The sequence below is a fragment of the Rhodamnia argentea genome, chromosome 4 (assembly GCF_020921035.1).
Source record: "Rhodamnia argentea isolate NSW1041297 chromosome 4, ASM2092103v1, whole genome shotgun sequence".
NCBI lineage: Eukaryota > Viridiplantae > Streptophyta > Magnoliopsida > Myrtales > Myrtaceae > Rhodamnia > Rhodamnia argentea.
The window spans coordinates 29918014-29941674 of record NC_063153.1 but is presented as its reverse complement, the minus strand read 5'-3'; the positions used below and the strand labels follow the sequence as shown (position 1 = coordinate 29941674).

Here is a 23661-nt window from a genome sequence, read left to right as displayed (position 1 = left end):
ACAATAAATTGAGCGAAAAGTTTGAGTTGAAATGTTGTGCCTCATAGTTATAATATCTATATAGATGGTATGAATAGAAAGAAAATGTTGAAAACACATCGTATTTTTATACGTATGAGTATGAGAAAAGGCAAGAAATTTTCATTCGAAAATAGGAAGTAAAACAATTTCTAAGTTCCAAAAGGACGATAACACTATTAGATGAATCTTGTAGAAAATCAATAAATTTAATAGAGAAATATTTGGGATATTACCAAAAAAAAACCTTAAACCTCTTGTACGAATACAATTTCAATTTGCCCAATTTAGTCGTAAACATTTTGATGATTTGCCAAAGTAGTCATTCCGACCAAGTTTGATTGAAATCGTCAATGTGGACACTAGTTGTTCTACATGGCACATTCAGCATTGACTTAGATAATTTTTTCAAAATTTTTAAAATTTTTCTGAATTTTTTGTATAAACTTTATTTTTTCTTCTCTTTTTTCCTTTCCTTGTTATTTCACTGTGGCCGACAACTGTTGCTGGAGCTCCCCACCACAATGAAAAGAAAAAGATAAGATAAGAGTATATAAAAAAAACTTTTGACAAAATTGTTAAGGTTAACGCCTACCGTACCACGTAGGACGGCCGGCGTCTATGTTAACGATTTCCAAACAAAATTGGTTGAAAGGACTATATTGGCAATTCGTCCGAAGGTTGAGGACTAAATTGACCAAATTGAAAGGTTTATGATTGAATTGTTCTTCGTATGATATATTTAAGACTTTTTTGGTAATTTTCACAGAAATATTTAGTACCGTTATAATTAGAAAGAAAATTTCCTATGAGCACCATAAATTTATACCAAGAATCTCTTTAAAAAAAATCGTAATTAATTTAAATGTTATAAGAATAAAAAAGTAAACTTTTAACATGTTATCTAATCCATTCCAAGCCAAAGTATAACAATTGGCTATAAAACCATCCTGTTGATATTAACATACGTAATAATATCTATTGAGAAAATACAAATTTACTAGCAGGACAGTGGTTGTTGATAAAATTTCATAATATTTATGATCATCCATAATACGTGTCAGAAATTATTTATTTGAAGAAAAACATTTCGGTCAATGCCTGTGCAACTTTTCTAATCTGTCATACTGAGAACAACTTTTCAGTCAGTTAGTTACATAGAAGAAAATTAATAACAACAATGACCAGAATGATTTTGGAAATCCAGCAATGCTGCTGATTCATGCACTAGTTCGAAAAATAGTGAAAGCTGGACAAAGAAGTTGAACTGTTTAAGTTGTACATTGCATTCTAAGTCATCAGAAACAGAAACAGTACATGTTCTCTTCTTGCCTACAACAGTTTAACCAAGCAAGGCCTTGTTGTTGAGAATAACTTCACAAAGGAAAGATACTGCATTCTCTAAAGAAGGGAAAAGAAAGATGGAAACATTGGAGAAGAAAGCATTCCAGTTACAAGGAAGTCCGAACAATGGAAGTGGAACTCATGGATCCTCACTACATAGCAAAGACGCACGAACTTTACAATGTACCTCGGCCTCAGAAGCTTCAGACTTGCTCGAGGAAGCATGAAATAGATCTTTCTCGAGTCAACCACGAGCTTCGCGAACATCTGGCCTTTCTAGGGAGCTCGACTACTAGAGGCTGTCCTGTTGAGGTATGTTCTTGCAATGATGAATGTTACGTGTTCTCAGCTTCAAGTTTGACAAATCTGGCAGTTCTAGTAGGGAATCACAGTATGAGATGGTCAATGTTCTCAGGGATGTCAAGCATTCGAGGCCTTCTAGCTTTACCAGCTCACAGTGAGAAATAGACAAGGCTTCCAAGGATGAGAGATTGCCAAGTCCTTGGATTTCCCTTACTGAACATGAGAGAAGCTCCAATCCAGATAAAGACTTGGGATGCTTGAGCTCGGGCAATTTCTCCAAGGATTTGCAGTCATGGAGGGTCAGTTTTTTCAAACTTTTGGGTAGTTGTGGGAGATGTTGCAGGTCTGGACATTGAAGGTCAAGCTTCCTTAGCTGCGAAAGAGCACTCATGTCCGGTAGTGTAGCGAAGCCTGAGAGGCACAATTTCAAGGCCTCAACTTTTGTCAATTTGTCAATCCCAGAAAGGCTGAGTGGCTCCACCATCGAAGATCTGTCTGCGCTGGGAGATGCCTCCTCTTCCAAATAATTGGCAAGGTACAACTCTTTGAGATTGGTCAGACTTGAAATATCCAACGACTTCAGTTTACTCAAGTCATAAGTGAGACACAAAGCGACTAAACTAGAGGGAAGCAGAGGAAGCTTCCGAAGATTGTCGCAGCTATATAAATCAAGGTTTCGAAGATGGGGCAGACTAGAGATGCTGTCTGGTAGGCTAGGAATATTTGTATGTGACAACACCAAAATCCTCAAATGAGACAAGCCTTGAATCTCCTCAGGAATTTTTTCCAAACTCCGACAGCGTGATGCACGAATCTCCTCCAGCTTCTTCAGCATTCCAATAGATTGAGGCAACTTTCTCATGAAACTTCCATCCATTTTCAGCACCTTCAAATTTTGCACATTACCAATTGCCCGTGGTAATTTATCAATTCCTGTACTCGAGATATCCGGATTCTCTAATGACGTCAGTTTTCGAATGGCGTCTGGAAGTTTCTACATCAACTGACAATCCCTCAAAGACAGTTGTTTCAAGTTTTCTAGCCTTCCAATCGAATCTGGGAGCACGGCAAGTCCAGAGCCATCCAGCGAAAGAAATTCTAGAGATTTTATATCTCCAATTTCACTAGATATCCGTACCAATGATTTACAGTTGCAGGCGCTGAGAGTTTTGAGATGCTTCATGTCTTCCGAGACTGGAATATTTTCTATAGAAGTTCCGTCAAGACGAAGCTCTCTCAAAGCTTTCAGAGAATCAAGTTCTCTGGGCAAGTTACTGAGGTCAGTGCAGAATTTCAGATCTAAAATTTGCATACATTGCAACTCACCAATCGATGGGTCAATATGAACCAAATGAGAGCAATATTCTAAAACCAGCACCTCCAAAGCCTTGAAATTAGAAAAGTTCGGAGTTTGTATCAAGTCGACACAGTCTCTGAGAATTAAAACCTTCAACTTCCTTGACAGCTGCAAACAGTGCAAGTTGAGAGAAACTGTTACTTCTGCAGCAAGTATTCAAGAGAAAAGGGAAATGCAAAAGTATTTGAGGTACCTCTACATAATTCCAACACTTCCAACCTTCGGTTACCTTGCTCCACGATAAATCGAGAACAACCAAGTTCTCCAAATGCAAATTGTATACATCAAAAGCTCTTGGACAACCATGCCAACGGAGCCAAAGTAACTTAGCAAGAAGATTTCTAAAATCCTCCTCAATAATAGAGTGATCCATAATAAGGAGACGGAGATTTGGTACTCTTCCAAATTGGGCAGGAGTCCAACAGGTCTGCGATAGATCATCCATGTCTTTTTGTTCGGTGAAGGAGTGGTTATCCATGCCAAGACACAGAGCTTCGACCTTCATTTGCTGCTGTTGGTCAAACACCATTGTCAGACAGAAGCTAATGTAACCCCAATACAGACATGAACTGAGGATCATCTGATCTTTCGCTCTTCCCAAAAGGAATCAAAACTAGGAGAGTTAATTATCAAATAGGCAGACTAAAAAGGCAATGTCAAATCTTACCTCATCTTGTTGAATAATTTCCCGAGCTTGAGTGGGTCCCCATAGTCTACTGCACTTGCCATGTTCCTTGAGATCGTCTTGAACAATTTGCCTGCCGAGCTTCCTTAACTGATCATGCATCCACATCCTGTTGTCATCTCCAATCTTTACCAGGGACATATGACAGAGCTTCTCGAGTTCGAGATAAGGGAACAGGTCAAGTTCCTTCCACATGTACGATGCAATTCTTTTATCCTCTCCTATAAGAAAACAAGCTATGTCGAGAAAAATATGCCGTTGGCTACCCTCTAATAACAGTTCATAAGTAATCTTCAACTTCTTCTGGACATCATCATGCGGTACTCTTTTCAACTTATCCACAAGATTGTTCCGTACATCTTCTTTATCGCGAAACAGAAAAAACTGTGAACCTACGAGCTCAAGAGCTAATGGAAGCCTTCCAGTAGCAGTCATAATTTTGTTAGAGAGATCAACATAGTCATGTTCTGGACAATCCTTACCAAAGGCGTATCTACAGAAAAGTGTTAGAGCATCACCCTGAGTCATCTCTGGGACGTTATAAGTTTCTGTTACTTCATGTCCACGGAGAACTTCTTTATATTTGGTTGTGATAATGATCCTACTCCCTGGACCGAACCAATCAAGACTTCCAACCAATGCTTCAAGCTGAGTCTTCTCACACACGTCGTCCAGAAGAATGAGGACCTTCAGATTGGTTAATCTTTTTTCGAGGAAGCTGACTCCTTCCTCAAAGGAATTCAAGTTTGCCAAGTCCTTTCGGATGATGTCAGAAACCAACTGGTTTTGCAAAGCTACAAGATCCCTCTTTGTAGATGCTTGAATATCGCTGAGAAAACTGCAACCACAAAAGAGGTGGCAGATATCATTGTAGAGAGACTTTGCGAGGGTTGTCTTACCAATGCCTGAAATGCCGGCGATGGCAATCATCCGCACGTCATTGGAGTCGGTATCCATCATTCTTCTCAGCTCAGTCAAGCCGTCTTCAATACCGACTAATTTGTCGGACAATTTGAGCTTAGCCTTTCTCAATTTCTTCAAAACTTTTGCAAACAACATTTTTGCAAATTCTCCTTGCCTAGAAAACAGAAAAAGTTTCAGAAAGAAGGAAAGAGCACGAAGTCATGGACGCTGTTAACTGTGGCTAAAGATCTGAAACTGATGAAATATGAAACTGCAAGAGTGTGTCTCCTAGTCAATTCAGAGTGACCACAAGCCAAATCCCAAAAGAAAAACTCAGATTGACCCTGGGCCATGCCCATCGAAACCCCTAACAAGAGAAGATAAGAAAAGAAAAGAAAGCAGAACTAGCTACATATCCTTGAACCTTACCCGCAATCAACTTGCCGCCCTTTCAAAGACGTCACTTTTTTGAGGGCACTCTCCCATTTCTCGATCTCAGCCGGGTCAACTACTCCTTTCTCCCTGTGTTCCCTAATGTCATCGGCGTAGCGACCCTTCCCATCCTTCATCTTCACATGATCCACAGGGGTCTCGAAGAAGACGGGCATCATGATCATCCCATCATTATCGAGCTGCTCGACCATCTGAGCCAGCTCTCGGAGGCACCATTTACTCGAGGCATAGGTTTTGGACAGGATGGGAATGCCGATCTTGGACAGTTTGATAGCCTTAGGAAGCTCCTTCTTGAGGGACTCCCCATCGGAAAGCTCTTCCTCGTCTCTGAAGGTGCGGACCCCGGCACCAACGAGGCTGCTGTAGAGTACATCGGTGATTACATCTCGGGTGTCGCCTCCTCTGAAGCTCAGGAACACGTCAAAGTTGTTTCCTGTCTCCGGAGCTGATGATGCTGAGCTCGAACCGCCGTGAGGACCTTCTTTCGCCATTTGCAGCTGGACAAATGCTCGGAGAATTTTCTTCTTACAGGACAATGCTGGAGCAGGAGGTGCTGCGTCTTTGCAGAATTTCTGTAGTTACAAATTATAATGATTACTGGGACTGGACTGGACTGGACCAGCTCCATTGAGGCTTTCCACGAAACCGCCGGAGGTAAACAACTAAACAAACGACCATTGGGTGAGTCAAACCATTTGTCATTTCCACACCTCGTTCGCGGTTTTATTGCTATTCTATTCTATTCGATGATTGATTAACTATCGATTAAATAATTTCACATAGCTCGAACATCCATCTATTCACCGGAATCGGAAACCATACTAAAAGCTCCATTTATTTCACGAAAAATGAATAATTTTAAAAAAAAATGAATAAGCAAAAAATGTTTTCATCGTCGACCAAATGTTTAGATATAAATTATTGCCGGGAATGAAAATATTTTTCATTTACTAATTATTTCAAGTGATACAAGTAATTATTATTATACAAATATCTTCCAAATCATTCATATTTCATGAAACAAACGGAGCCTAACTACTTTGAAACTAGCAAGGTGGCCATGCATTATACGGTTTTATGACAATACGTTTTGAATTGCTCTAAATGTCTATGTCGATGTGTACCAATAGAAATAACATTTAGAAAATTGTAAACGAATAAATGTTTATCTAAATCAATTTATCCCCCAGAGTTGACATGGTTTAAGGGATATCTAAATCCCATCATGTAGGTTCGTCTTCCAATTAAAAGAAAATATCAGACATAAGTTCACAGTATTTATCAATCATAGAATATGTACATGCAATAGTGAGCCTCTAAAAGGAAATATGAAAACGTAGAGTAAGAATGTAAATTCTGGCTTTCCTTATCTGTCGGAATCTTCACCTTTATGCCATGGACTTGGTGTTAAAAAGGCAATTCTCTTCCCTATTTGCTCATCTCTATTTTTAAAGAGCTAAAGGTGATTTTCCAAGATCATCTGCTGATTCCTCATGTTTTAGTTTCTTCTTTTAGGCTGCATCTGGATTTCTAGTCCGAATAAAATAGGGTAAGAAATCCAAAGATTTTGTAATATTCTATCTACTGTTTGGGAAACTGCGGATATAAAATTAAATAATTAGAGGCAAGGCTTAGCTAAGATCGGCTATATTTTGCTGAAACATCAAAATGTTTTATAAATTATTAAATCGTGAGTTCTGATGATTGAATTATTATTGATGATTGAATTATTATTGAACAGAAGTTTGTGCTATCTAAATTCTAGCACAACATCGATTGAGCAAATCCGGAAGAACCCGGGGTCCAGGGGTCTTGATTTAGAGTTGAATCCTTTGAAACCGCTGGCCTTAATTGTTGTCTTGTCAAGTGAGTAAATAAGTATTGAACAATGAAATTATTCAATCTTTTTTAACAAGTTGAATATGCACATATGCAGGTCATCCAAGAGAGCTACCTTGAAAATCAATGATCAACCAATGACTCTCTCTACCAGAGATACCTTGATGGTAACCCTATGGTGGGATCACTTGGCGAAGATGGTGGAAGATGGCAATACATAATTGAGTACGGCTCACCCAAGCCCCCTCAAATTACACCACCTCCACCCTCTTGTGATCGGTCCATATTTTGATCATTGGAGCGGAAGACCGAATTTGAAATATTCTCTAGCTGCAGAGATTTTTTAAATCTGATATTTCCTAAAATTCAAGATCCAAAGTGAATTTTGGAAAATCTTATCTTTAGCGGGTTTGGATTTCCATGAGCTCTTGATTGAGAGGATAGGCCGAAATCAAAGACAATCACGACGAGATCCCTGGTTACAACAGAGGTGACTACTGCAGACACGAGGAAGAGATGACGAACGAAAAAAGAAGAAGGAGAAGCCTGAAGAAAAGAAAAAAAAAGGGAACGTTGAGAACATTCATGTCGACCATGGCTTCTTCTTCGAGTTCTTCTTCAATTTCTTCGCCGCCATTCATTTCCATGAGTAGCTAAATTTATTCTATCGTCTTTGGGTTTAGATGAAACGATACTTCTTATTTGAATTATAAACTTTATATTTAGTGTTTGGTATTGCATTTGATTGTTTGGGAGATACTACGTTTTCATCTATTCTATTCAAGAATTTTATTGTTAAATCAAGTTTATGATTTTAGTTTCTGTGATTCTAATTTCATACCCAAGCAATAGTTTTAATTGCAGTTTACGATCAAGGCCAACAATAATTTATATATGATCGAACTAAGGTTGCTAAGCTTGGAAAGAGAAAGACGATAGTAATCGACAAGATAGGTTATAACTAGAATAGGTTGTAGATTATCTTCGCAACAATAGCAAGCTTGTAGTTTGTTAGGTTTGATAGTGCAAACAAAGAGGCTAATCAAATAAGAAGGTATCGTGGATTCGAGACTTAAAGGCGAGAGTTTTCTCCATAAATTTTCCAGTTAAATTATTTATCTTGCTTTTAGCTAGGAATTCAATTTATAATATTTAGTCCTTAGAAAATAGAAATTTATCATCTTTCTCGACCTAATCTTGGAATTTGTTTTAGTTTCTCTATGGATTCGACCCCTGCTTACCACTATCTTCTAAGTAGTAATTAGGGATTATTTTTGGTTGCATATCTACACGACCACTTGTCCAGATGAACCTAAGCCAGCACTCCTCCTCCACTATCACCAAAGAAGTCAGTCACTTCTCCTTTATACAAGCCCATTCAAAAGTGGGTAAAAAAGAACTCCTATCCCTTTGAACTCCCTCGGCCCTATACATGTGCCCCAAAACCAGAACCACCCCGTGCTACCTAGCATCTGCATGTTTCAACATGAAGACTTCCTTCCATTATAGTCTTCAAGTCCAGAATCCAGTTCTAGAACCATCCAGTTTCCTCCACTCGGAAAGTTCTATGATCCACAGTAAAGATATTACCATGCGTTCAAAATACCTATACCCAATGATGTTGACATGCAAGGAAGACGCAAGGGACCTACTCCTACTGAGACTGTTTTAAACTGGCAAACAAAAAATACACTTGCTCGGAATGTGGCACTGAGTAAAATTGCTACCCCCCTAGAATGAGTGGATCGGACCACGACTGTGTCCGAAAAGATGCTGGAAGATTTTCATAATAGACTTTATTTGTTTGAAACAAAGCAAATTCCTCCCAACCATTGTCTAGAAGATCAAAACCCCGAGATTGAAAAGCCTAAACGCCAACTCCGGATCCTCTAGAATCAAAGGCCCCTCTTTTCTACTAAATCTCTTCTATTTCCTTCTTCAACCCCAGCTTCAAAAATAGAACCTTCCTCGGGAACTTCCTCGTTCACAGCTATTCTAAGTATTGCTGCACAACCTCCCAAATCTAATGTTCTAGCCATTTGAGAACATTTGAAAAATGGGAAAAAGATTAAAAAAAATCTCCGGGTAAGGCAAAGGCATCACTCCCACCTCCAACTCCTTCAGCTCCTCTTGCACCTTCTCCACCTCATTCTCCATCCCGTCAGTCATTCATGGTGTCCAATCCCATGGAAAATTTCCTCAGACATCAAATCCCTTCAATCATTAGAGTTTTGTCCAAAGCACTTGCAGGTAATTACTCCAACTAGAGAAACATGATTGATATGTTGCTATGGTTTCAGCCACTTAGTGCTTGGAAAGAATTGTTCAGAATGCAAAAGCATGTAGGAAGACTCGAACTAGAAAGACATAATGTTATGATCTTTCATAGACCATGAACCTTCATCAGTTCTTTTGGAGACGTGAGATCCGAGCCATCCGTGCTTGGAACAACCATGTATAAGCCCCAAGTCAATCAACAAGTTGCTCATGTTCACAAGACTTTACCAAGTTCTATTTCATCCATCCCTCCTAAATATAAAGAGTTTCAGAGAATCTTGTGCCAAGAAAACCGCACTATGCCTCTAGAAATATGGCCATCAAATGTAACATACCCCTCATTGGACCAGGTCCACATGCATGACTTCAATCGAGAAGCCTTAGAGATCTTTCACCAGAACTAGCCAATTCAATCTTCAATGGACACAGACTCCCAAGACCCATGAGGAGGACCACTTTCTCAAGATCCTTATGCATATAGCTCCAAGGATATTCCATCCAGCTCCCAAGATATTCCTTCTAGTTCTTGGGATATTCCATCTAGCTCCAACTATTAGCACCACTAGCTAGGTTCCTAGGACCCATAAGATATAATAGATAACTACAAATAAGAACATCTTTTGCGTGCTTATAAAAGGCGAAAGGATGGCCCGGATAGCTTAGAAGACAAGACTCAAGAAGGGTTTGGTGGTGTATTGAAATAGACTTGTCGAATGTCGGCTCTATCTTGCCGGCTTTCGATCCTATGTGTAAGAGTGTATCTTTCCTTCAAAAAAGTTGTCCAGTCATTGTCGAGTCCTATACTGTTATTGTCTATTAGCATCGGTGGATCTACGTATCCAATGTTTGTGTTTTGTCCAATAGTGTTTCCCTTTGCCTATATAAGACCCCCCGAGTTATGTAATCAGACAGACGAAGCCCGCCTCCGAATATCAGTGTGAAGTTTTCTCTAAAATGAGTTTCTAAGTTCTCCTCTCTTCTTCTCATCCAAGCATGATTCTTAGGCTTTTAGAATCGTTTTGTTAATTTGGTAGTACGATGTGATTCAGTATGCTCTTCACTTGCCACCAAGGTAGAACTTGTGAATTAGAAATTTCTAGCATCTTAAGGGTTGAGCTTCAAGATTGAGCTTGGAAGCTAGACCCCTTTCGAATGTTGTAAAGGTTCAAGCGATTAAAGAACGAAGGGTACGATCTCCTATCATGCGAGACTATCGATTAAAAAATGAGGTTGTGAAGATACTTGGCTTTGCTGCCGAAGACCCCACCCCGGCGCCGCTGTAGAGGTGGCCCCACTTGATGGTTGCCGCAGCTAGAGAGGCGGCCCGGCATGGAGGAGAGGTGTTGGTTGTGAAAAAAACCTGATTTTTCTCATGTCTACTCTCTTGAGAAATCTTGTCCGGGTCTATCCTACCCCATCCCATATCCGGGCTATATTCCCCTTTGTTCTTTTCTAGACATCCTCCGAATACAAGATGGTATAAAACATATCCTATCTTGGTTTTTATCACCAAACATTAAGAAAATTCTCCCACTTCTTTTTGGTAACCATTTAGTATCTTGATATCACATTATCCATGACAATATACACGAGCCTTCGCCAACTACGGCAAGGGTTGCGACCATAATATTTTGGTAGCTCAAGCCCAATTAACTTGTCAGAGCTCAATCCATTACCTTACCAAACCTTAGCTTATGTAATCCCCTCTCTTTTCTCCTTTATTAGATGCTTGAGAAACGTAAAGGGGCAAAAAACGTGAACGCCTACACGCCACGGGGACCTTGTCAATCCTGATTAGCTTTGTTTTGCAGTGCCTAGTAAGTAATCAAAGCTTAGTTTAGTGTTAATTATACTAGCTTAGCTAATAGACTTAACAGTTAGTAATCAAACTAACCTAGGTTCTAGCTAGAATAGTTAGCAAATAAAAATCAAATTAGACTTAGCATCACTCTCTTAATAAGTGATTAACTTAGTCTAGATTAGTCTTATCACCTTTAATAAAATTGAGTATAGTTTAGGCTCGCCCTAGTCTAGCTCAAATTCAAGAATTAGACTTTGTCTCTCAAGCTTATGGGGTTCATGTCCCAAGGCTTACAACAAAGCAATGTCTATTCTTTACCCGACTTAGTATCGACTCAGGCTTATGGGGTTTATGTTCCGTGAGTTAAGAACAAGGCGAACTAGTATTCTTTGCCCGACATGTAACGGGATTTCATTTTTGCATTTTTACTTTAAGGTCATTTCAATTTTTGAGTGTTTAATTCCCGCACATCTAAATAAATTGGTTTTTCCTTTACTTTTTTAGAATGGTTAGGACAACCTTTAGGAACACAATAAATCCCCCACAAAAGAACATTGCATGGGTACGAATCGATATTAAGACCTTTAGGATCATAAACAGTAAAAATCGCTTGATCACTTAGATGAACAATCCTGCCAAACTAGAGGCAGCGATTATGTAGAAGACAAGCTCCCGTGTCTTGTTTGGTTCCTAGTTTGGTTTCTAGCCGATCTCGACAGCCTAATCGACTTCTAGAATCCCTTAGGCTAAATCAAAATTAAAACAAAATCCAACATCGCGTAAGATATGAATTTGGGAGAGCCCGCATCTAATCGAGGATAGTTGGCCCGCCTTTAGACAATACCTCCACACCTCTTCCTTATCCCGTTTCCCCAAGAGGAAACGCGAAAAGGAGGATCGTGGCCGGGAAGTTAAAATGCACTCGATGATTACATGTTGTTTACAAAGTCCCTGACTTCTCTTTGGAAAGTTGACATGATATGGTCAAACCGACTATTTTCAAGTAAAAGCTTATTCTTGATGCGTCGCTTCTCGGCCATCTCCTCGTCGAGTCGATTTTTCTCACCCATCAGTGTATTAAAAGAACCAATATCCTGCCACAAAGCCCCTTCAATCTGAGCCATTTGGATGTCTTTGAGTCTCTGTTGATTTCTAACTTCGCCTAGTCGTCTCTCAAGGTCTGCCTCCTCAGCATCAAGGCCAGCCCGGTCATTCACCAAAGTCTGCAGGGCATCTTGTTTGATCTTCAAGCTACGACAGACTTCCTCGATGGAGCTATGAGGATATCGACAGTCCTTTTCCGAGACTACCAGAACAGCGATTCTTTCGCAGTTTTGTTGATAAGTGTCTATCCCATGTAGAAATTCAGCCAAGAAATCTTGACACTGTTTCTTGAACCTGAGAGACTTTGTGAAACGGATATCACTACCACATAGTTCATTTGCTAAAGCCTTAAGCCGCTTGGTGATTACCGGGTCATTTGCAATCGATGGGAAACCACCATGGGAGAGTTCGAGAAACTCGGTCCATTTAGCCTTAATCACTTCATCAGTAATGACAGATGCTAACAAGGCTTCGGATGTAACATTACTGGAGTTAGTGACCCTGGAGTGTAGTATCCTTGCGACCTGTTCAAGAGCAACCTTGGCTTTGGCAGAAGAACTTGAAGATTCCGCAACATCAGTTCGACCCACTGGTTGTGGCAATGAATGCCCAGGAGATGATGGTGATGGATTAACAGCAGGAACGGGCATCGACGAGGGCTCATGACCATCGACGATTGCAGGGCTGTTAATGTTTTCGTACTGCCTTGCCAGAGAAGACCTCGAATCAACAGCTTCACTCACTGGAGGCGGTGGAATGGATAATGAATCCCCTTCAGTGCCTGATAAGGCAAGATAAGGTCTAACATTGATGATACAAATGGAATGGATTATGATGGGAAGCAAAGCAAACTTAATACCTTGTCTTGGCCCTGGGAGAAGCAAAAGTGCAGGAGTAGTTTGAACCGACAGCCTCTGATGGATGCCATCGGTGATCCCTTCCGTTTGATTGTCCGTACTAGGAATGAGAGATGCATCCATTGTCTCAGACCTCGTCCCATCTGTCGATGGAGAGATGCCAGTAGTTTCGGGCCCTATCAGATCCACCGACAAACTGGAATCCTTATCAGGCTCAACACAACTTATGTTTGATTTATTTGAAAAAGAGCGTGTTCGTTTGTTTCCGAAAATGGACTGACTGCTGAATTTGGAAGCGACAGTCTGAAAGAAATATGGAATTAATCATTGACAGAGTCAATTAAATAGAAAAGGAAGACATCAGTTGGATTACCGTCACTCTACCCCTTGTGGTTGATGAAACTCCAACAGAGGGAGAACTTGACAAGTTAGAAGTGCCCATAGTTTCAGTGATTGGCTTGTCAGACTTGGGAGATTTTGCTCGAGCTTTAGGAGGAAGACTGGGCTTGTCAAAAATCGCCAAGGCAATGCTTTTAGCAGATTTATTCTTCTTCCTTTCTAGAACGTTACCTTCATCTGTATCTTCATCATCAACATGGAAAGTGATGCAATCGTCCTTCCCTGATGTAGTCTTATCAGTTGGAGAAACAGCTGTTACACAAAAAATGTCTGTCAATCATCTATTGAGAAAGGAGACAAGGTCACATAGCGAAGTGCCTCGCCTCGCCTCGCCTCTTTTGTTGGATAGATAAAGTGCCATTTTCAAGCAGAAAGTAATCTGAGGATAAAACGGGACAATGATGTTTGTCAGCGCTTGTAGACTTAGTCAATAAGTGTAGCCATTTCCAACAATACTGCATAGCTTGAAATAATCCCTTCTAGTCTGGCAGCTTTCTAGCCATGACCTCTTTCAGTGTTCTACATTTCATGGTTGAAGTCATACATAATCTTATAGAACAACTCCGATTTGACAATCTCAATGTAGAGCGTACCTTTGTATTTGCGTTTGACACCCTGAATGGAAGAAGGTTCGGTATTAGCTGGTTTGCTAAACTCCACCTGTGACAAAACTTGGGTAAGCATGTATTCAGTGCATCAAATTAAGATTTCTACCATGTGTCAGAAGGTTATAAAGATTGATGCTTAGATTCAAACTGACTGAATGTGAAAAGAGACCAAACGAGTTTTCAGATTTCATGGACAGTATTGATCAGACTATGTCTTTGGAAGAGTAGCTCGTCAAACGAGTCTGAATTACAAGAGACTAGTTTGGAGAATGGAAAACCTTCCATGAGCCACTCATCCCAATTTATTGCCAGCTCTTAGGATTAAGAATTAACTTGAACATAACGGAAGCACCACATCAGAATTTAAGATACTAGTACAGTGGTCAGCGCTTTTCCGCACCACATCAAAGATTTAAGATACCAATACAACATTCAATGTTCTGGATTGAGTACGTAACAACATATCTGGAAAGCATGATTAAACTAATTGGCCCAAATAGAAATTCTTTGGTTGTATATCACCCAACAAAAAAAAAAAGAATGCCCTTTTAAAGAAGAAAAAGAAGATGAGTACTTACATATTTGGACCCATCTTCCCATTAAAACAGATGAGAGAGATATAAAGTCTTGATGACACAAATTTCACTTGAAAAATTATTATGCATGTGTTAATGGGAAAAAATATCCCGCGCATCGTAATTCAGCGTGTCAAGCATATTGGTTATTAAGAAGCAATTCATTCTATCAAGTGCCATCCTCCATCTATGTGGGAAAATGCAAGTGTTGGTTACCTTGGCTGAGCTTTCTGCCTCAATCATTGAACTGCTTGGCTTCTCGAAGGAATTCAGGTGTTCCACACTCTTAATATCAGGAATGTTCGGACAGCCCTTGATTTTAATATGGTTCCACTTCTGTTTTGATAGATCGGGAAGTTCCCTAAGACTTTGACAGTACGAAACATTCAATGATTCTAAAAGTACCAAGTTTTCCAGCTCATCCAGCTGTTGCAGGTTGCAGTGAGATATTCTGAAAACTCGCAAGGATTTGAACTTCCCGAGGCCCGGAACTTCTGTTAACGCACAGTCGAAAAGCTCGAATTCTGACAGGAGCTGCAAATGTGAAAGATCGGGAAAATTTTTCTGCGATTTGTAATGGCGAAGTGATAGAGTGACTAAAACTGGAGGAAGGTGTGGTAGCTCTTCCAAGTGAATGCAGCAAAGGGAGAGTTTCCTGAGCTTCATAAGGTGATGCAACCCAGCGGGTTGGATCTTCAACACAGATAGCTGCAATATCGTTAGCTCTAGCAAACTCCCGAGCTGCAAATTAGTGCATCCTATTGCCTCAATTTGACGTTCGACAGGTAACACCTGTTCCTGGGATCCATCAGCCACGAATAACTCTCCTAACTTAACAAGGTTACTGATGTCCGGGATTGTGTCCATCAATTTAGAACTGACAGAGAGGCTTATTAAAGTGGAAGGAAGCTTGGGCACCTTACGGAGCTTGTCACAATGAAGCAGATCGAGCGTTTGGAGTTTGGAAAGTCTAGAAATTTTATCTGATAGACCATGAATCCGAGAGTATCCAAGCTTTAAGACCCTCAATTCCGAAAGCTTCTCAATATCTCTAGGAATTTCCCCATCCAAACTCCGACATCTTGAAGCGTGCAGCTCTTCCAGCCTCTTCAACGTCCATATAGCATCAGGCAGCTTTCTTACAAAAGTAAAATCTATTTTTAGGACTTTCAAAAGATTTAACTTTTCGACATCATCAGGTAATTCAACAATTGCAGTGCTTGATAGATCAAGTTCGATCAATGAAGCCAAAGTCCCCAAGGAAGTTGGTAACTTCAATATCGACCTACAATGACTTATTGACAAGTGTTGTAGCCTTTCTAACTCTCCAATAGACGTGGGAAGTTTAGTTAATTTGGTCCCATTCAGTGCAAGGACGCTCAAAGATTTAACCTGGCTCATTGAATCAGGCAGCTGGATCAATGAAAGACAGTTGCAGGCGCTGAATCTTCTGAGATTTTTCATGTGACCGATGGAGGAAGGAATTTCTTGAACAGCAGTTCCATCTAGAAGAATTTCTTCCAAGGATTCCATGACACCCAGCTCTTCAGGCAACTTATTGAGTTCAGTGCAAAACCTCAAGTTCAGTGAAACCAAGCGCTGCAGACTTCTTACTGATGAATCAATTTCTACCAACCAAATGCAGTTTTCAAGAATCAATCTCTCTAGACGTTTATAAGAAGATAAGTCTGGAGTTCTGACCAAGTCAACACAACCGGTGAGGTTCAAAACTTTCAAATTCTCTGCTTTCTGTCAGAAAATAGAAGGATGAAATCAGTAAAATTTTCTGCAACCATTCGACAAATGAAATTAAAAAAAAAAAAGTATATTTGTCTACCTTGATTTCACTCCAACCCTTCCATTTTTCATTGACCTTGCTCCAGGAAAGATCTAGAATAACCAACTTTTTCAAATCCAAATTTTCAGCACCAAGATTCCGAGGACAACCTTGCCAATGGAGCCATCTTAAACTTGACAGACGCCGCTCAAAATTCCCTTCGAGGTTTGCCTGATCCAATTGAAGGAATCTCATGTTGGATGTACTCGCAAAATGTGCTGGACTAAAACTGCATTGTGACCTACTGTCAAATTTGAGAAGAACACCTTCAACACTTTCCGTTCCCTGCACGTGGAATATAGGATTACCAAGGGACTCAGCATTTCCCCACAAATTCTGTGGAGACTTCAAACTAAAAAAAAAAAGATTTTATTAAAGGGTCCATTTGTTTCGCAAAAGACGAATGATTTGGAAATATTTTCCTAAAAATGATTTACCGTATGTCTTACAAAAACGAATCAACAAAAATATTCTAACATAAATAGTTATCAATAATGACAAAATTTTCCTTGACTAATCATTTCAAGAAAAGCGATCTCTTTTAAGACAATGTTCTTGAAATCATTTATCTTCCACGAAACAAATGCATCCTAATTGTCTTTCCTCTATGAAGAAGGAACATGAGTTGTAAGGCATACAATCATAAGGTAAGCCAGTGATGAACTTGTATCTTACTTTTTTCTCCATGAGCACATCTGAGGCTTCCTCGTGAATCCACAATCTGCTGCGCTTTCCAGGTTCATGATGTTCACATTTGACCATATTCCTACCTAGCTCTCGAAGTTCATCATGCATCCATAGCTTTTTATTCTCAATCTTAACAATGGACGAGAGGACGAGCCCTTCTAATTCCACTCTGCTTGCCGAATCAAGGTCAGACCACAGGTAGCATGTAACACTTTCGTCCTCTCCAACGAAGAAACAAGCAATGTCCAGAAATATCTGTCTTTGCTTGTCAGGCAATTCTTCGATGATTACCATCATCTTCTGTTGAACTTGCTCAGGTACTTTTTTCAACTCGTCTAATGTCCGCTCCCACGCGTCCTTGCTCTTAGAAAATAGATACGAGCCGACAACCTCGATAGTCAGTGGAAGCCGGTCCATAGTTGATACAATGTCTTCAGACAGAGTGGCAAAGTCATCTGGAGCAGATCTCCCCTCAAAGGCATGGGCGAGGAAAAGTTTAAGGGCGTCACCTTGTTGCATGCCCATGACCTTATACTTCAGGAACACTTTAAGCTCATCTAAAGCTTGTTCATCTCTGGCAGTGATTATGATCCTGCTTCCAGAGCCTAACCAATCAAGAATTCCTAAAACTGGGGTAAGGTCAAAGCTTGGTTCAATATCATCGAGAACAATCAGAACTTTTTTGTGCAAGAATCTGCTTCTAAGGGACTTAGCCCCGTCAACGACAATACGAGTTGGTCTATGCATTTCACCTAGAAGGTCAGAAATCAACTGACCTTGCAAATTAACTAAACCTCCTGGTTTTTTCACATTTTCTCTAACGCTCTCCAGAAAGCTACAGCCATCAAAGAGATGAGAAATTCTTTTGTAGATGGACTTGGCAATGGTTGTCTTCCCGGTGCCCCCTATGCCATGTACTCCAACTACACGAACATCACTAGATTCCACATTTAGTAATTCCACAACTCCCTCCACATGATGCTCGATTCCAACAAAGTATCTATTCAATACCTTCAACACATTTGCGACAACTCCATCGATGATTGAAGCTTCTCCGCCTAAGCTGTATCAATGCGTGTGCGCGTGCATAACACACATGCACAAAGGTTAATGATAATCCAATAACTAGAGTAGTTTGCAGTAAAAAAAGTTCACGCATTCCTTCCGAAAGCTATCAATACAGCAATCAGCTTTAGACAAACAGGCCACGCAATTAGTGGCAAATATTCTTAACAATCGACACAGATAAAGCACGGTACGATGAGATGCAAAAGGTTTCGCACTTAAATCTCTTGGTCCCCTGCATTATAGCGTTCATCAAGGGTGGAAGATAATGAGGTACCTGTTAGCCACGTTCCATCCCCTTAACCCTCCAACCTCAATGAGAGCAGCTCTCCACTTGCAGATGGTCATATCGTCCACTCGCTCCTCGTGCCCAAGAAAGGCCTCCCCGTAACCTCCGGTTTGGCGTCGAACCTCGAATGGTTGGACATCGTAGAAAATAGGCATGATTATCTGTCCCTTCCTACTCCTGCAATCCACCATACGAGCGAGCTCGTCAAGGCACCATTTGCTAGAAGCATACCCTTCAGAGAAGATGGGTATGGAGATCTTTGATTGCTCAATCGCTCCGAGCAGACGCGGGCCGATCTCTTCGCCGATGGGGAGATACTCGCCGGCTTCGAACGTACGGACTCCCGCATCTCTGAGACGGGCGTAGAGATGACTGACGAAGCCCCTGCGCACGTCCCGTCCTCTGAAGCTCAAGAACACTTCATAGTCGCGCCCTTCCATCGCGACCGGACGCAGAGAAAAACCGAAGTACCCGAGCCGCCGCACCAGTTCAGTTCAGCAAATGCACGTTTCCGAGCTCTATGAAGCGGAAAAGGGTACGACCGTTTCTTAGGACCGCCAATCTCAAGGAAGCAAAATTCCGGGCTTTCCCCGGGCTTTTTTTCCAATTTAGTATATATAATTTTTTTTTGTTTCACCAAAATAGGTTTTAAAAAAAATTATTTACCAGTTTGGGTGTTGCACGGCAGTTTGATAGTTGCGTGCCGAACAACTTTATTTTTAAATTTGGGTTAATACCATGAAAAACCCTAAACCGATACACCCGTGACAAATTTACCACAAACTATTTTTTTGACCACGAAAAACCCCAAACCGGTACATATGTGACAAATTTACCCCAAACTATTTTTTTTACCACCAAAAACCGTAAACTGGTATATTTGTGACAAATTTACCCTAAACTAATTATTTTGACCACGAAATACCCTCAACTGGTACACATGTGACAAATTCACCCCTAGTTAAATCATCACTTTGTTTTGGCTTTTGGTCCGCTACGGTATAGGAGGACACAACCCTTGGTGCTCCACCCATCCGTGCACTATGGATGGTGTCATCGTACAAGAAGAGACTACCGAAGGAAGGAGGTTCACGATTTGACATAAATAGGTAAGCCTTAGGGCGACCAAGCAGTGAAGATTCCGACCATGGAGACCATGAGGATAACCCGGTAACAATGATACGGAAAGCAAGTCTTCGATCTTACAAAGAAATGCGATAGCTCGAAGACCTCGTCTCTAATGCTTTTGCCTTCCACGAGACCGCACCTGTCGGATCCCAAGATCGCCTATCTCAAATTGATAAACCTGTAACAAATAGAGGGTTAAAACCCCATATTGGTATACCCGTCAACTATCACATGTCACTAAATCAACAATTTGATAGTTAAATTTAATGAAAATTAACAGAGGGTAAATTTGTCACATGTGTACCGGTTTAGGGTTTTTTGTGGTCAAAAAAATAATTTGGGATAAATTTGTCACAAGTGCACCAGTTTGGGGTTTTCCATGGTATTAACCCTTTAAATTTTCTTTTTCTTGTTTTCTTTTAATCTTTTTTATTATTCAATTTGTGTTCATTTAATCATTTTTTTAAATTTCTTTTTCTCGTCTTTCCGCGGCCCCGTCTCCTCTCTCATTCGTTCGCTTGCTCATGCACCACGATGACGAGCCTCGACTCCACGGCCTTGTTGCCTCGCGCATTTTTTATTTCTTTTAAAAAAATGATTAAAAGAAAACAAGAAAAAGAAAAATGAGCGAGCGAATGAACGAGCGAGGCAACGAGGCCATGGAGTCGAGGCGCGTCATCAAGCAAACAAACGAGTGAGGCGACAAGGCCGCGGAGCGATGAGAAAAAGAAATTAAAAAATGATTAAATGAAAACAAATTGGATAATAAAAAAATGATTAAAAGAGAACAAGAAAAAAAAACGAGCAAGCGAACGAATGAACGAGCGAGGCGACAGGGCCACGGAGCGACAAGAAAAAGAAATTTAAAAAAATGATTAAAAGAAAACAAATTGAATAATAAAGAAATGATTAAAAGAAAACAAGAAAAAGAAGGACGAGCAAGTGAACGAGCGAACGAACTAGCGAGGCGATGGGGCCGCGAAGTCGAGGCACGCCATCATGGTGCACGAGCGAATGAACGCACGAGCAAGGCGACGGGGCAGTAGAATTTCTCGGTAAAAAAAATACACCTCTTACTTTAGGTTCAATTTCAAATCCATCCCAAAATTTTTTTTATCTCAAAATATAATCCACCATGTTTAGATCAAATTCCAAATCCTTCCCGAACTATTTTTTTGTCTCGGAAAAACCCCAAACTTTAGGTGCAATATCAAATCTGTCCCAATTTATTTTTTAAATGCCACAAACTTTCATTCAATTATCAATTCTACTATGTGGACCATCCAAACTTGACGTGGCATTTCCACATCAATGAAAAATCAGCATCACAAAAGTAATGAGGTGATAGGTACGGACCGACGTGCCATTTTTACATGGATAACAAATCCATCTAAAAAAATATTGTCAAAATTCTCCAAAATGAAATCATTTTAAGATATGAAAATTAGGGACAACTAAAGATAATTTTTGGGTAGAAGTCTAATAGGAACAGATTTAATATTAGAGTAAAAATTGATGATTTTTTTATTAGAAAAAAAAAGGAGGAAAAATTTCAATTAAAGACCTCAAATGTACTTATTTTCTCAATTATGGGCATGAAGTACTCTCTTTATTTCAAAAAAGAGCCTGACCGAAGAGTATTTTCATCATTTATTCTTTTTTATATTTTTTTCTTTTTTTTTTCCCTCTCATCTCCTCTCCCAAGCCACCGCCAGTGTCGGGCCAGGCGAGGGCGATGATCTGGTTGAGCTTGACCTCGTCCCCGACGAAGATCAATTGCGGCACGTCCGTGAGCTCCCTGTAGCTCTGTGTGGGCCTCGCCACTTCGAACCGAGACTTGAAGTCCACTTCCATTATCAGCCTCAGCCTCTTCGTTTGATGGTGCTGGTGGTGATTCTGATGGTCATCCTCATTCTTGGTCAACACGTCGATGTACTCATAATCCCCTGTTTGGATAACAGAGACATTAAAGACTCGCCAGTCAGATTTAGCTTAAAATTTCCGATGTATGGAAGATTACAATTCATGACACCCTCTTCCAGATTTGTGCTTAATCACACATTTTTCCAGTGTTCGGCTAAAAACAACTGAGTTCATGAACGAAAAAAAAGCAATTTTTCAAACACGTACGCCACAAAAGAAAAATAATGTGCACTTAAACTTTTCCACCTTTCACCTGAAGAACACCCAGACAAGAGAGAGGGAGAGAGAGAGAGAGAGAGAGAGAGAGAGCCACCGCCGGGGCAACAGAAGGAGGTGACCCGAGAAGTGTGGCGGAGAGAAGCATGGAAGCCATCCATCTTCAGCTTCATCACCAACCATCTCTTCAAGCCCGAAAGGTCAAAATTATCTGTTTTTTTTTTCTGTCATTGAACAAGGGATGCGTGTTGTTTCCTTCTTTTAATAAAATCTATTCCGATTTTCTCCTTCTTGGCCTTGCCTTTCACTGTTCCTCGTCAACGGCCGCGACTTTTCTCTGCGCCAAGATTCAAACTTCGCAGCATTTGACTAAACACGGCGGCCATTTTCGAGACCCCATCTCATATTTGTTTATGTACGGGAGATCCCGACTCGATTACACTGCACAGAACAAGAGAACACGACCATGGCTAAGTTAAAGCTCATCGTCTCCGCGACGAGCTTGTTCTGCACGAGGGTCGAGTGGGCTCTGAAACTGGAGGGCCTCAAGTACAAGCTCATTGTCGAAGACTTGAAGTAGGGGAAGAGCGAGTTGCTTCTGAAGTCGAACCCAGCGCACAAGAAGGTCCCGGTGCTTTTGGACGATGGGGCCGCGATTGCAGAGCCTCCTTTGATTTCGACGTGAAGTAGGGGAAGAGCGATGAACGGCAATAATCTTGAACTTGTCCAAAATGCACGACGTGATCCTCAAACTTTTTTCATTAATTTGATGCTTGCCCTCGTGGTCATTAATCCGTTCCATCCTACATAGCTATTTCAGATTATACTACTAAACATGATTCTTTGTACCATAAAAAATTATATATCGATATATGCATGTCACATTTATCTCAAATTAATTTTTAGGTCATAAAAATATTATGAACTAATACATCCGTGTCACATCTATCCGAAACTAATTTTCTTGTCACAAAAATCCCAAGCCCGGTACATTTGTGCCACATTCACTTTAATTTCGTCCCAAAACTTTGATAGATTTATCACGGGTATATCAACTTGAACTTTGCGAAAATTAATTTGGAATGAATGTGGCACAAATATATTAATTGAGAAATTTTAATGGTATTAGTCCTTCTATATCAAAAGTTGGGAAAAGGTGTGTCACGATGAATGGTAACATCTTCTATAGAAGTAATTTACTGGGTAACAATTGGATCGTGATGAGCCGCCAATTAGATTTGTCATAGGAAAAACAAACCTTTCCTACTTCTTTATTCGAAAGGCACGGTGGATCCAACCGGCGCATTGCCAACTTTGTCATTATCAAGTGACCGAGGCCCTTTGGAGAAAACAATGAAAAGGTGATTGGCCTTGCTTACCTAGTTCTAGGGTTGCCATATCTCTTCCCTAAAATCCAGTCCAACGCATTGGATCGGGTGATATTTATGTGGGTATTACGAGTGAGAATCATAAATTCAACGATTATGATAGATCTAACCTAACTTATCCGGTACAAGTGAGGGTTTCCGCTAGACTTGTCGAACTCTAATACTACGTTTGGTCGTTTAGATAAAACTTAAGATGAGATATGTTTTATCATATCCTATGTTTGGTAGTTATTCAAAGACAGGATAAAGGGGATATAGGGAGATAAAATTATCCTAGGAGGAGGGTGAGATAGAGCCAGATAGAATTTCTCTTATCCATAATACCATAAATTGTACGCTCAAGCCACTCCCTCTCCGCCACTCCTCATTCGCCTCTCCGCCATGTCCAGCCAACTCTCCAGCGACGGGCCGCCTCTCTGGTTGTGGCGAGAATCTTCTCTAGTGGCGGGCCACCTCTTCGGCGACAGCGGTCACTATTGCAAGTGTTTCAGTTCCATCGGTAATGATGAGTTTTTCCATGGCTCGATCATTTTTCGCTGAAACCTTGTCCTTCAGAGGATCATCCCATGTCCAGGGTCAACAGAATGTTCCCATTAAGACCAGCA

At 40.5% G+C, this 23661-nt stretch overlaps 3 protein-coding genes and 1 long non-coding RNA gene across 4 annotated transcripts; 1 reads left to right on the top strand and 3 right to left on the bottom strand.

Moving 5' to 3' along the window:
* Nucleotides 1-1398: 1398 nt before the first annotated feature.
* Nucleotides 1399-2542, bottom strand: LOC115748809 (disease resistance protein RUN1-like). The gene has a single exon (XM_030685446.2). It carries the CDS (start codon nucleotides 2540-2542, stop codon nucleotides 1655-1657), a length of 888 nt encoding a protein of 295 aa, XP_030541306.1. The 3' UTR covers nucleotides 1399-1654.
* A 117-nt stretch (nucleotides 2543-2659) lies between these two features.
* On the bottom strand, nucleotides 2660-5597 carry LOC115748808 (disease resistance protein RPV1-like). Its single transcript, XM_030685443.2, has 4 exons — nucleotides 5040-5597; nucleotides 3690-4785; nucleotides 3216-3533; nucleotides 2660-3130 (listed from the first exon to the last, which is right to left on the bottom strand). The coding sequence occupies exons 1-4, from the start codon at nucleotides 5552-5554 to the stop codon at nucleotides 2660-2662; spliced, it is 2400 nt and encodes a 799-aa protein (XP_030541303.1). The 5' UTR covers nucleotides 5555-5597.
* Nucleotides 5598-7651: 2054 nt separating this feature from the next.
* Nucleotides 7652-22268, top strand: LOC115748810. Its single transcript, XR_004016261.2, has 3 exons — nucleotides 7652-7665; nucleotides 10515-10519; nucleotides 22093-22268. It is a non-coding gene; the product is annotated as an uncharacterized LOC115748810 (long non-coding RNA).
* LOC115748806 (disease resistance protein RUN1-like) lies at nucleotides 11660-18856 on the bottom strand. Its single transcript, XM_030685441.2, has 8 exons — nucleotides 18390-18856; nucleotides 17036-18110; nucleotides 16361-16645; nucleotides 14740-16272; nucleotides 13934-14000; nucleotides 13315-13592; nucleotides 12944-13244; nucleotides 11660-12865 (listed from the first exon to the last, which is right to left on the bottom strand). Exons 1-8 carry the CDS (start codon nucleotides 18839-18841, stop codon nucleotides 11910-11912), a joined length of 4947 nt encoding a protein of 1648 aa, XP_030541301.1. The 5' UTR covers nucleotides 18842-18856; the 3' UTR covers nucleotides 11660-11909.
* Nucleotides 22269-23661: the final 1393 nt, after the last annotated feature.

What these genes read in the sequence shown, in the direction of transcription:
- LOC115748808 (XM_030685443.2), bottom strand. Translation starts at nt 5,554, where the DNA reads ATGGCGAAAGAAGGTCCTCACGGCGGTTCGAGCTCAGCATCATCAGCT. An exon ending in GGGCGGCAAGTTGATTGCGG is followed by an intron (nt 4,786 to 5,039) that starts GTAAGGTTCAAG and finishes TCTGTTTTCTAG; the next exon opens with GCAAGGAGAATTTGCAAAAA. An exon ending in AGTGTTGGAATTATGTAGAG is followed by an intron (nt 3,131 to 3,215) that starts GTACCTCAAATA and finishes CACTGTTTGCAG; the next exon opens with CTGTCAAGGAAGTTGAAGGT.
- LOC115748809 (XM_030685446.2), bottom strand. Translation starts at nt 2,542, where the DNA reads ATGGATGGAAGTTTCATGAGAAAGTTGCCTCAATCTATTGGAATGCTG.
- LOC115748806 (XM_030685441.2), bottom strand. Translation starts at nt 18,841, where the DNA reads ATGGAAGGGCGCGACTATGAAGTGTTCTTGAGCTTCAGAGGACGGGAC. An exon ending in ATGTGCTCATGGAGAAAAAA is followed by an intron (nt 16,646 to 17,035) that starts GTAAGATACAAG and finishes TTCCACGTGCAG; the next exon opens with GGAACGGAAAGTGTTGAAGG. An exon ending in AGGCAGAAAGCTCAGCCAAG is followed by an intron (nt 14,001 to 14,739) that starts GTAACCAACACT and finishes GTTTTGTCACAG; the next exon opens with GTGGAGTTTAGCAAACCAGC.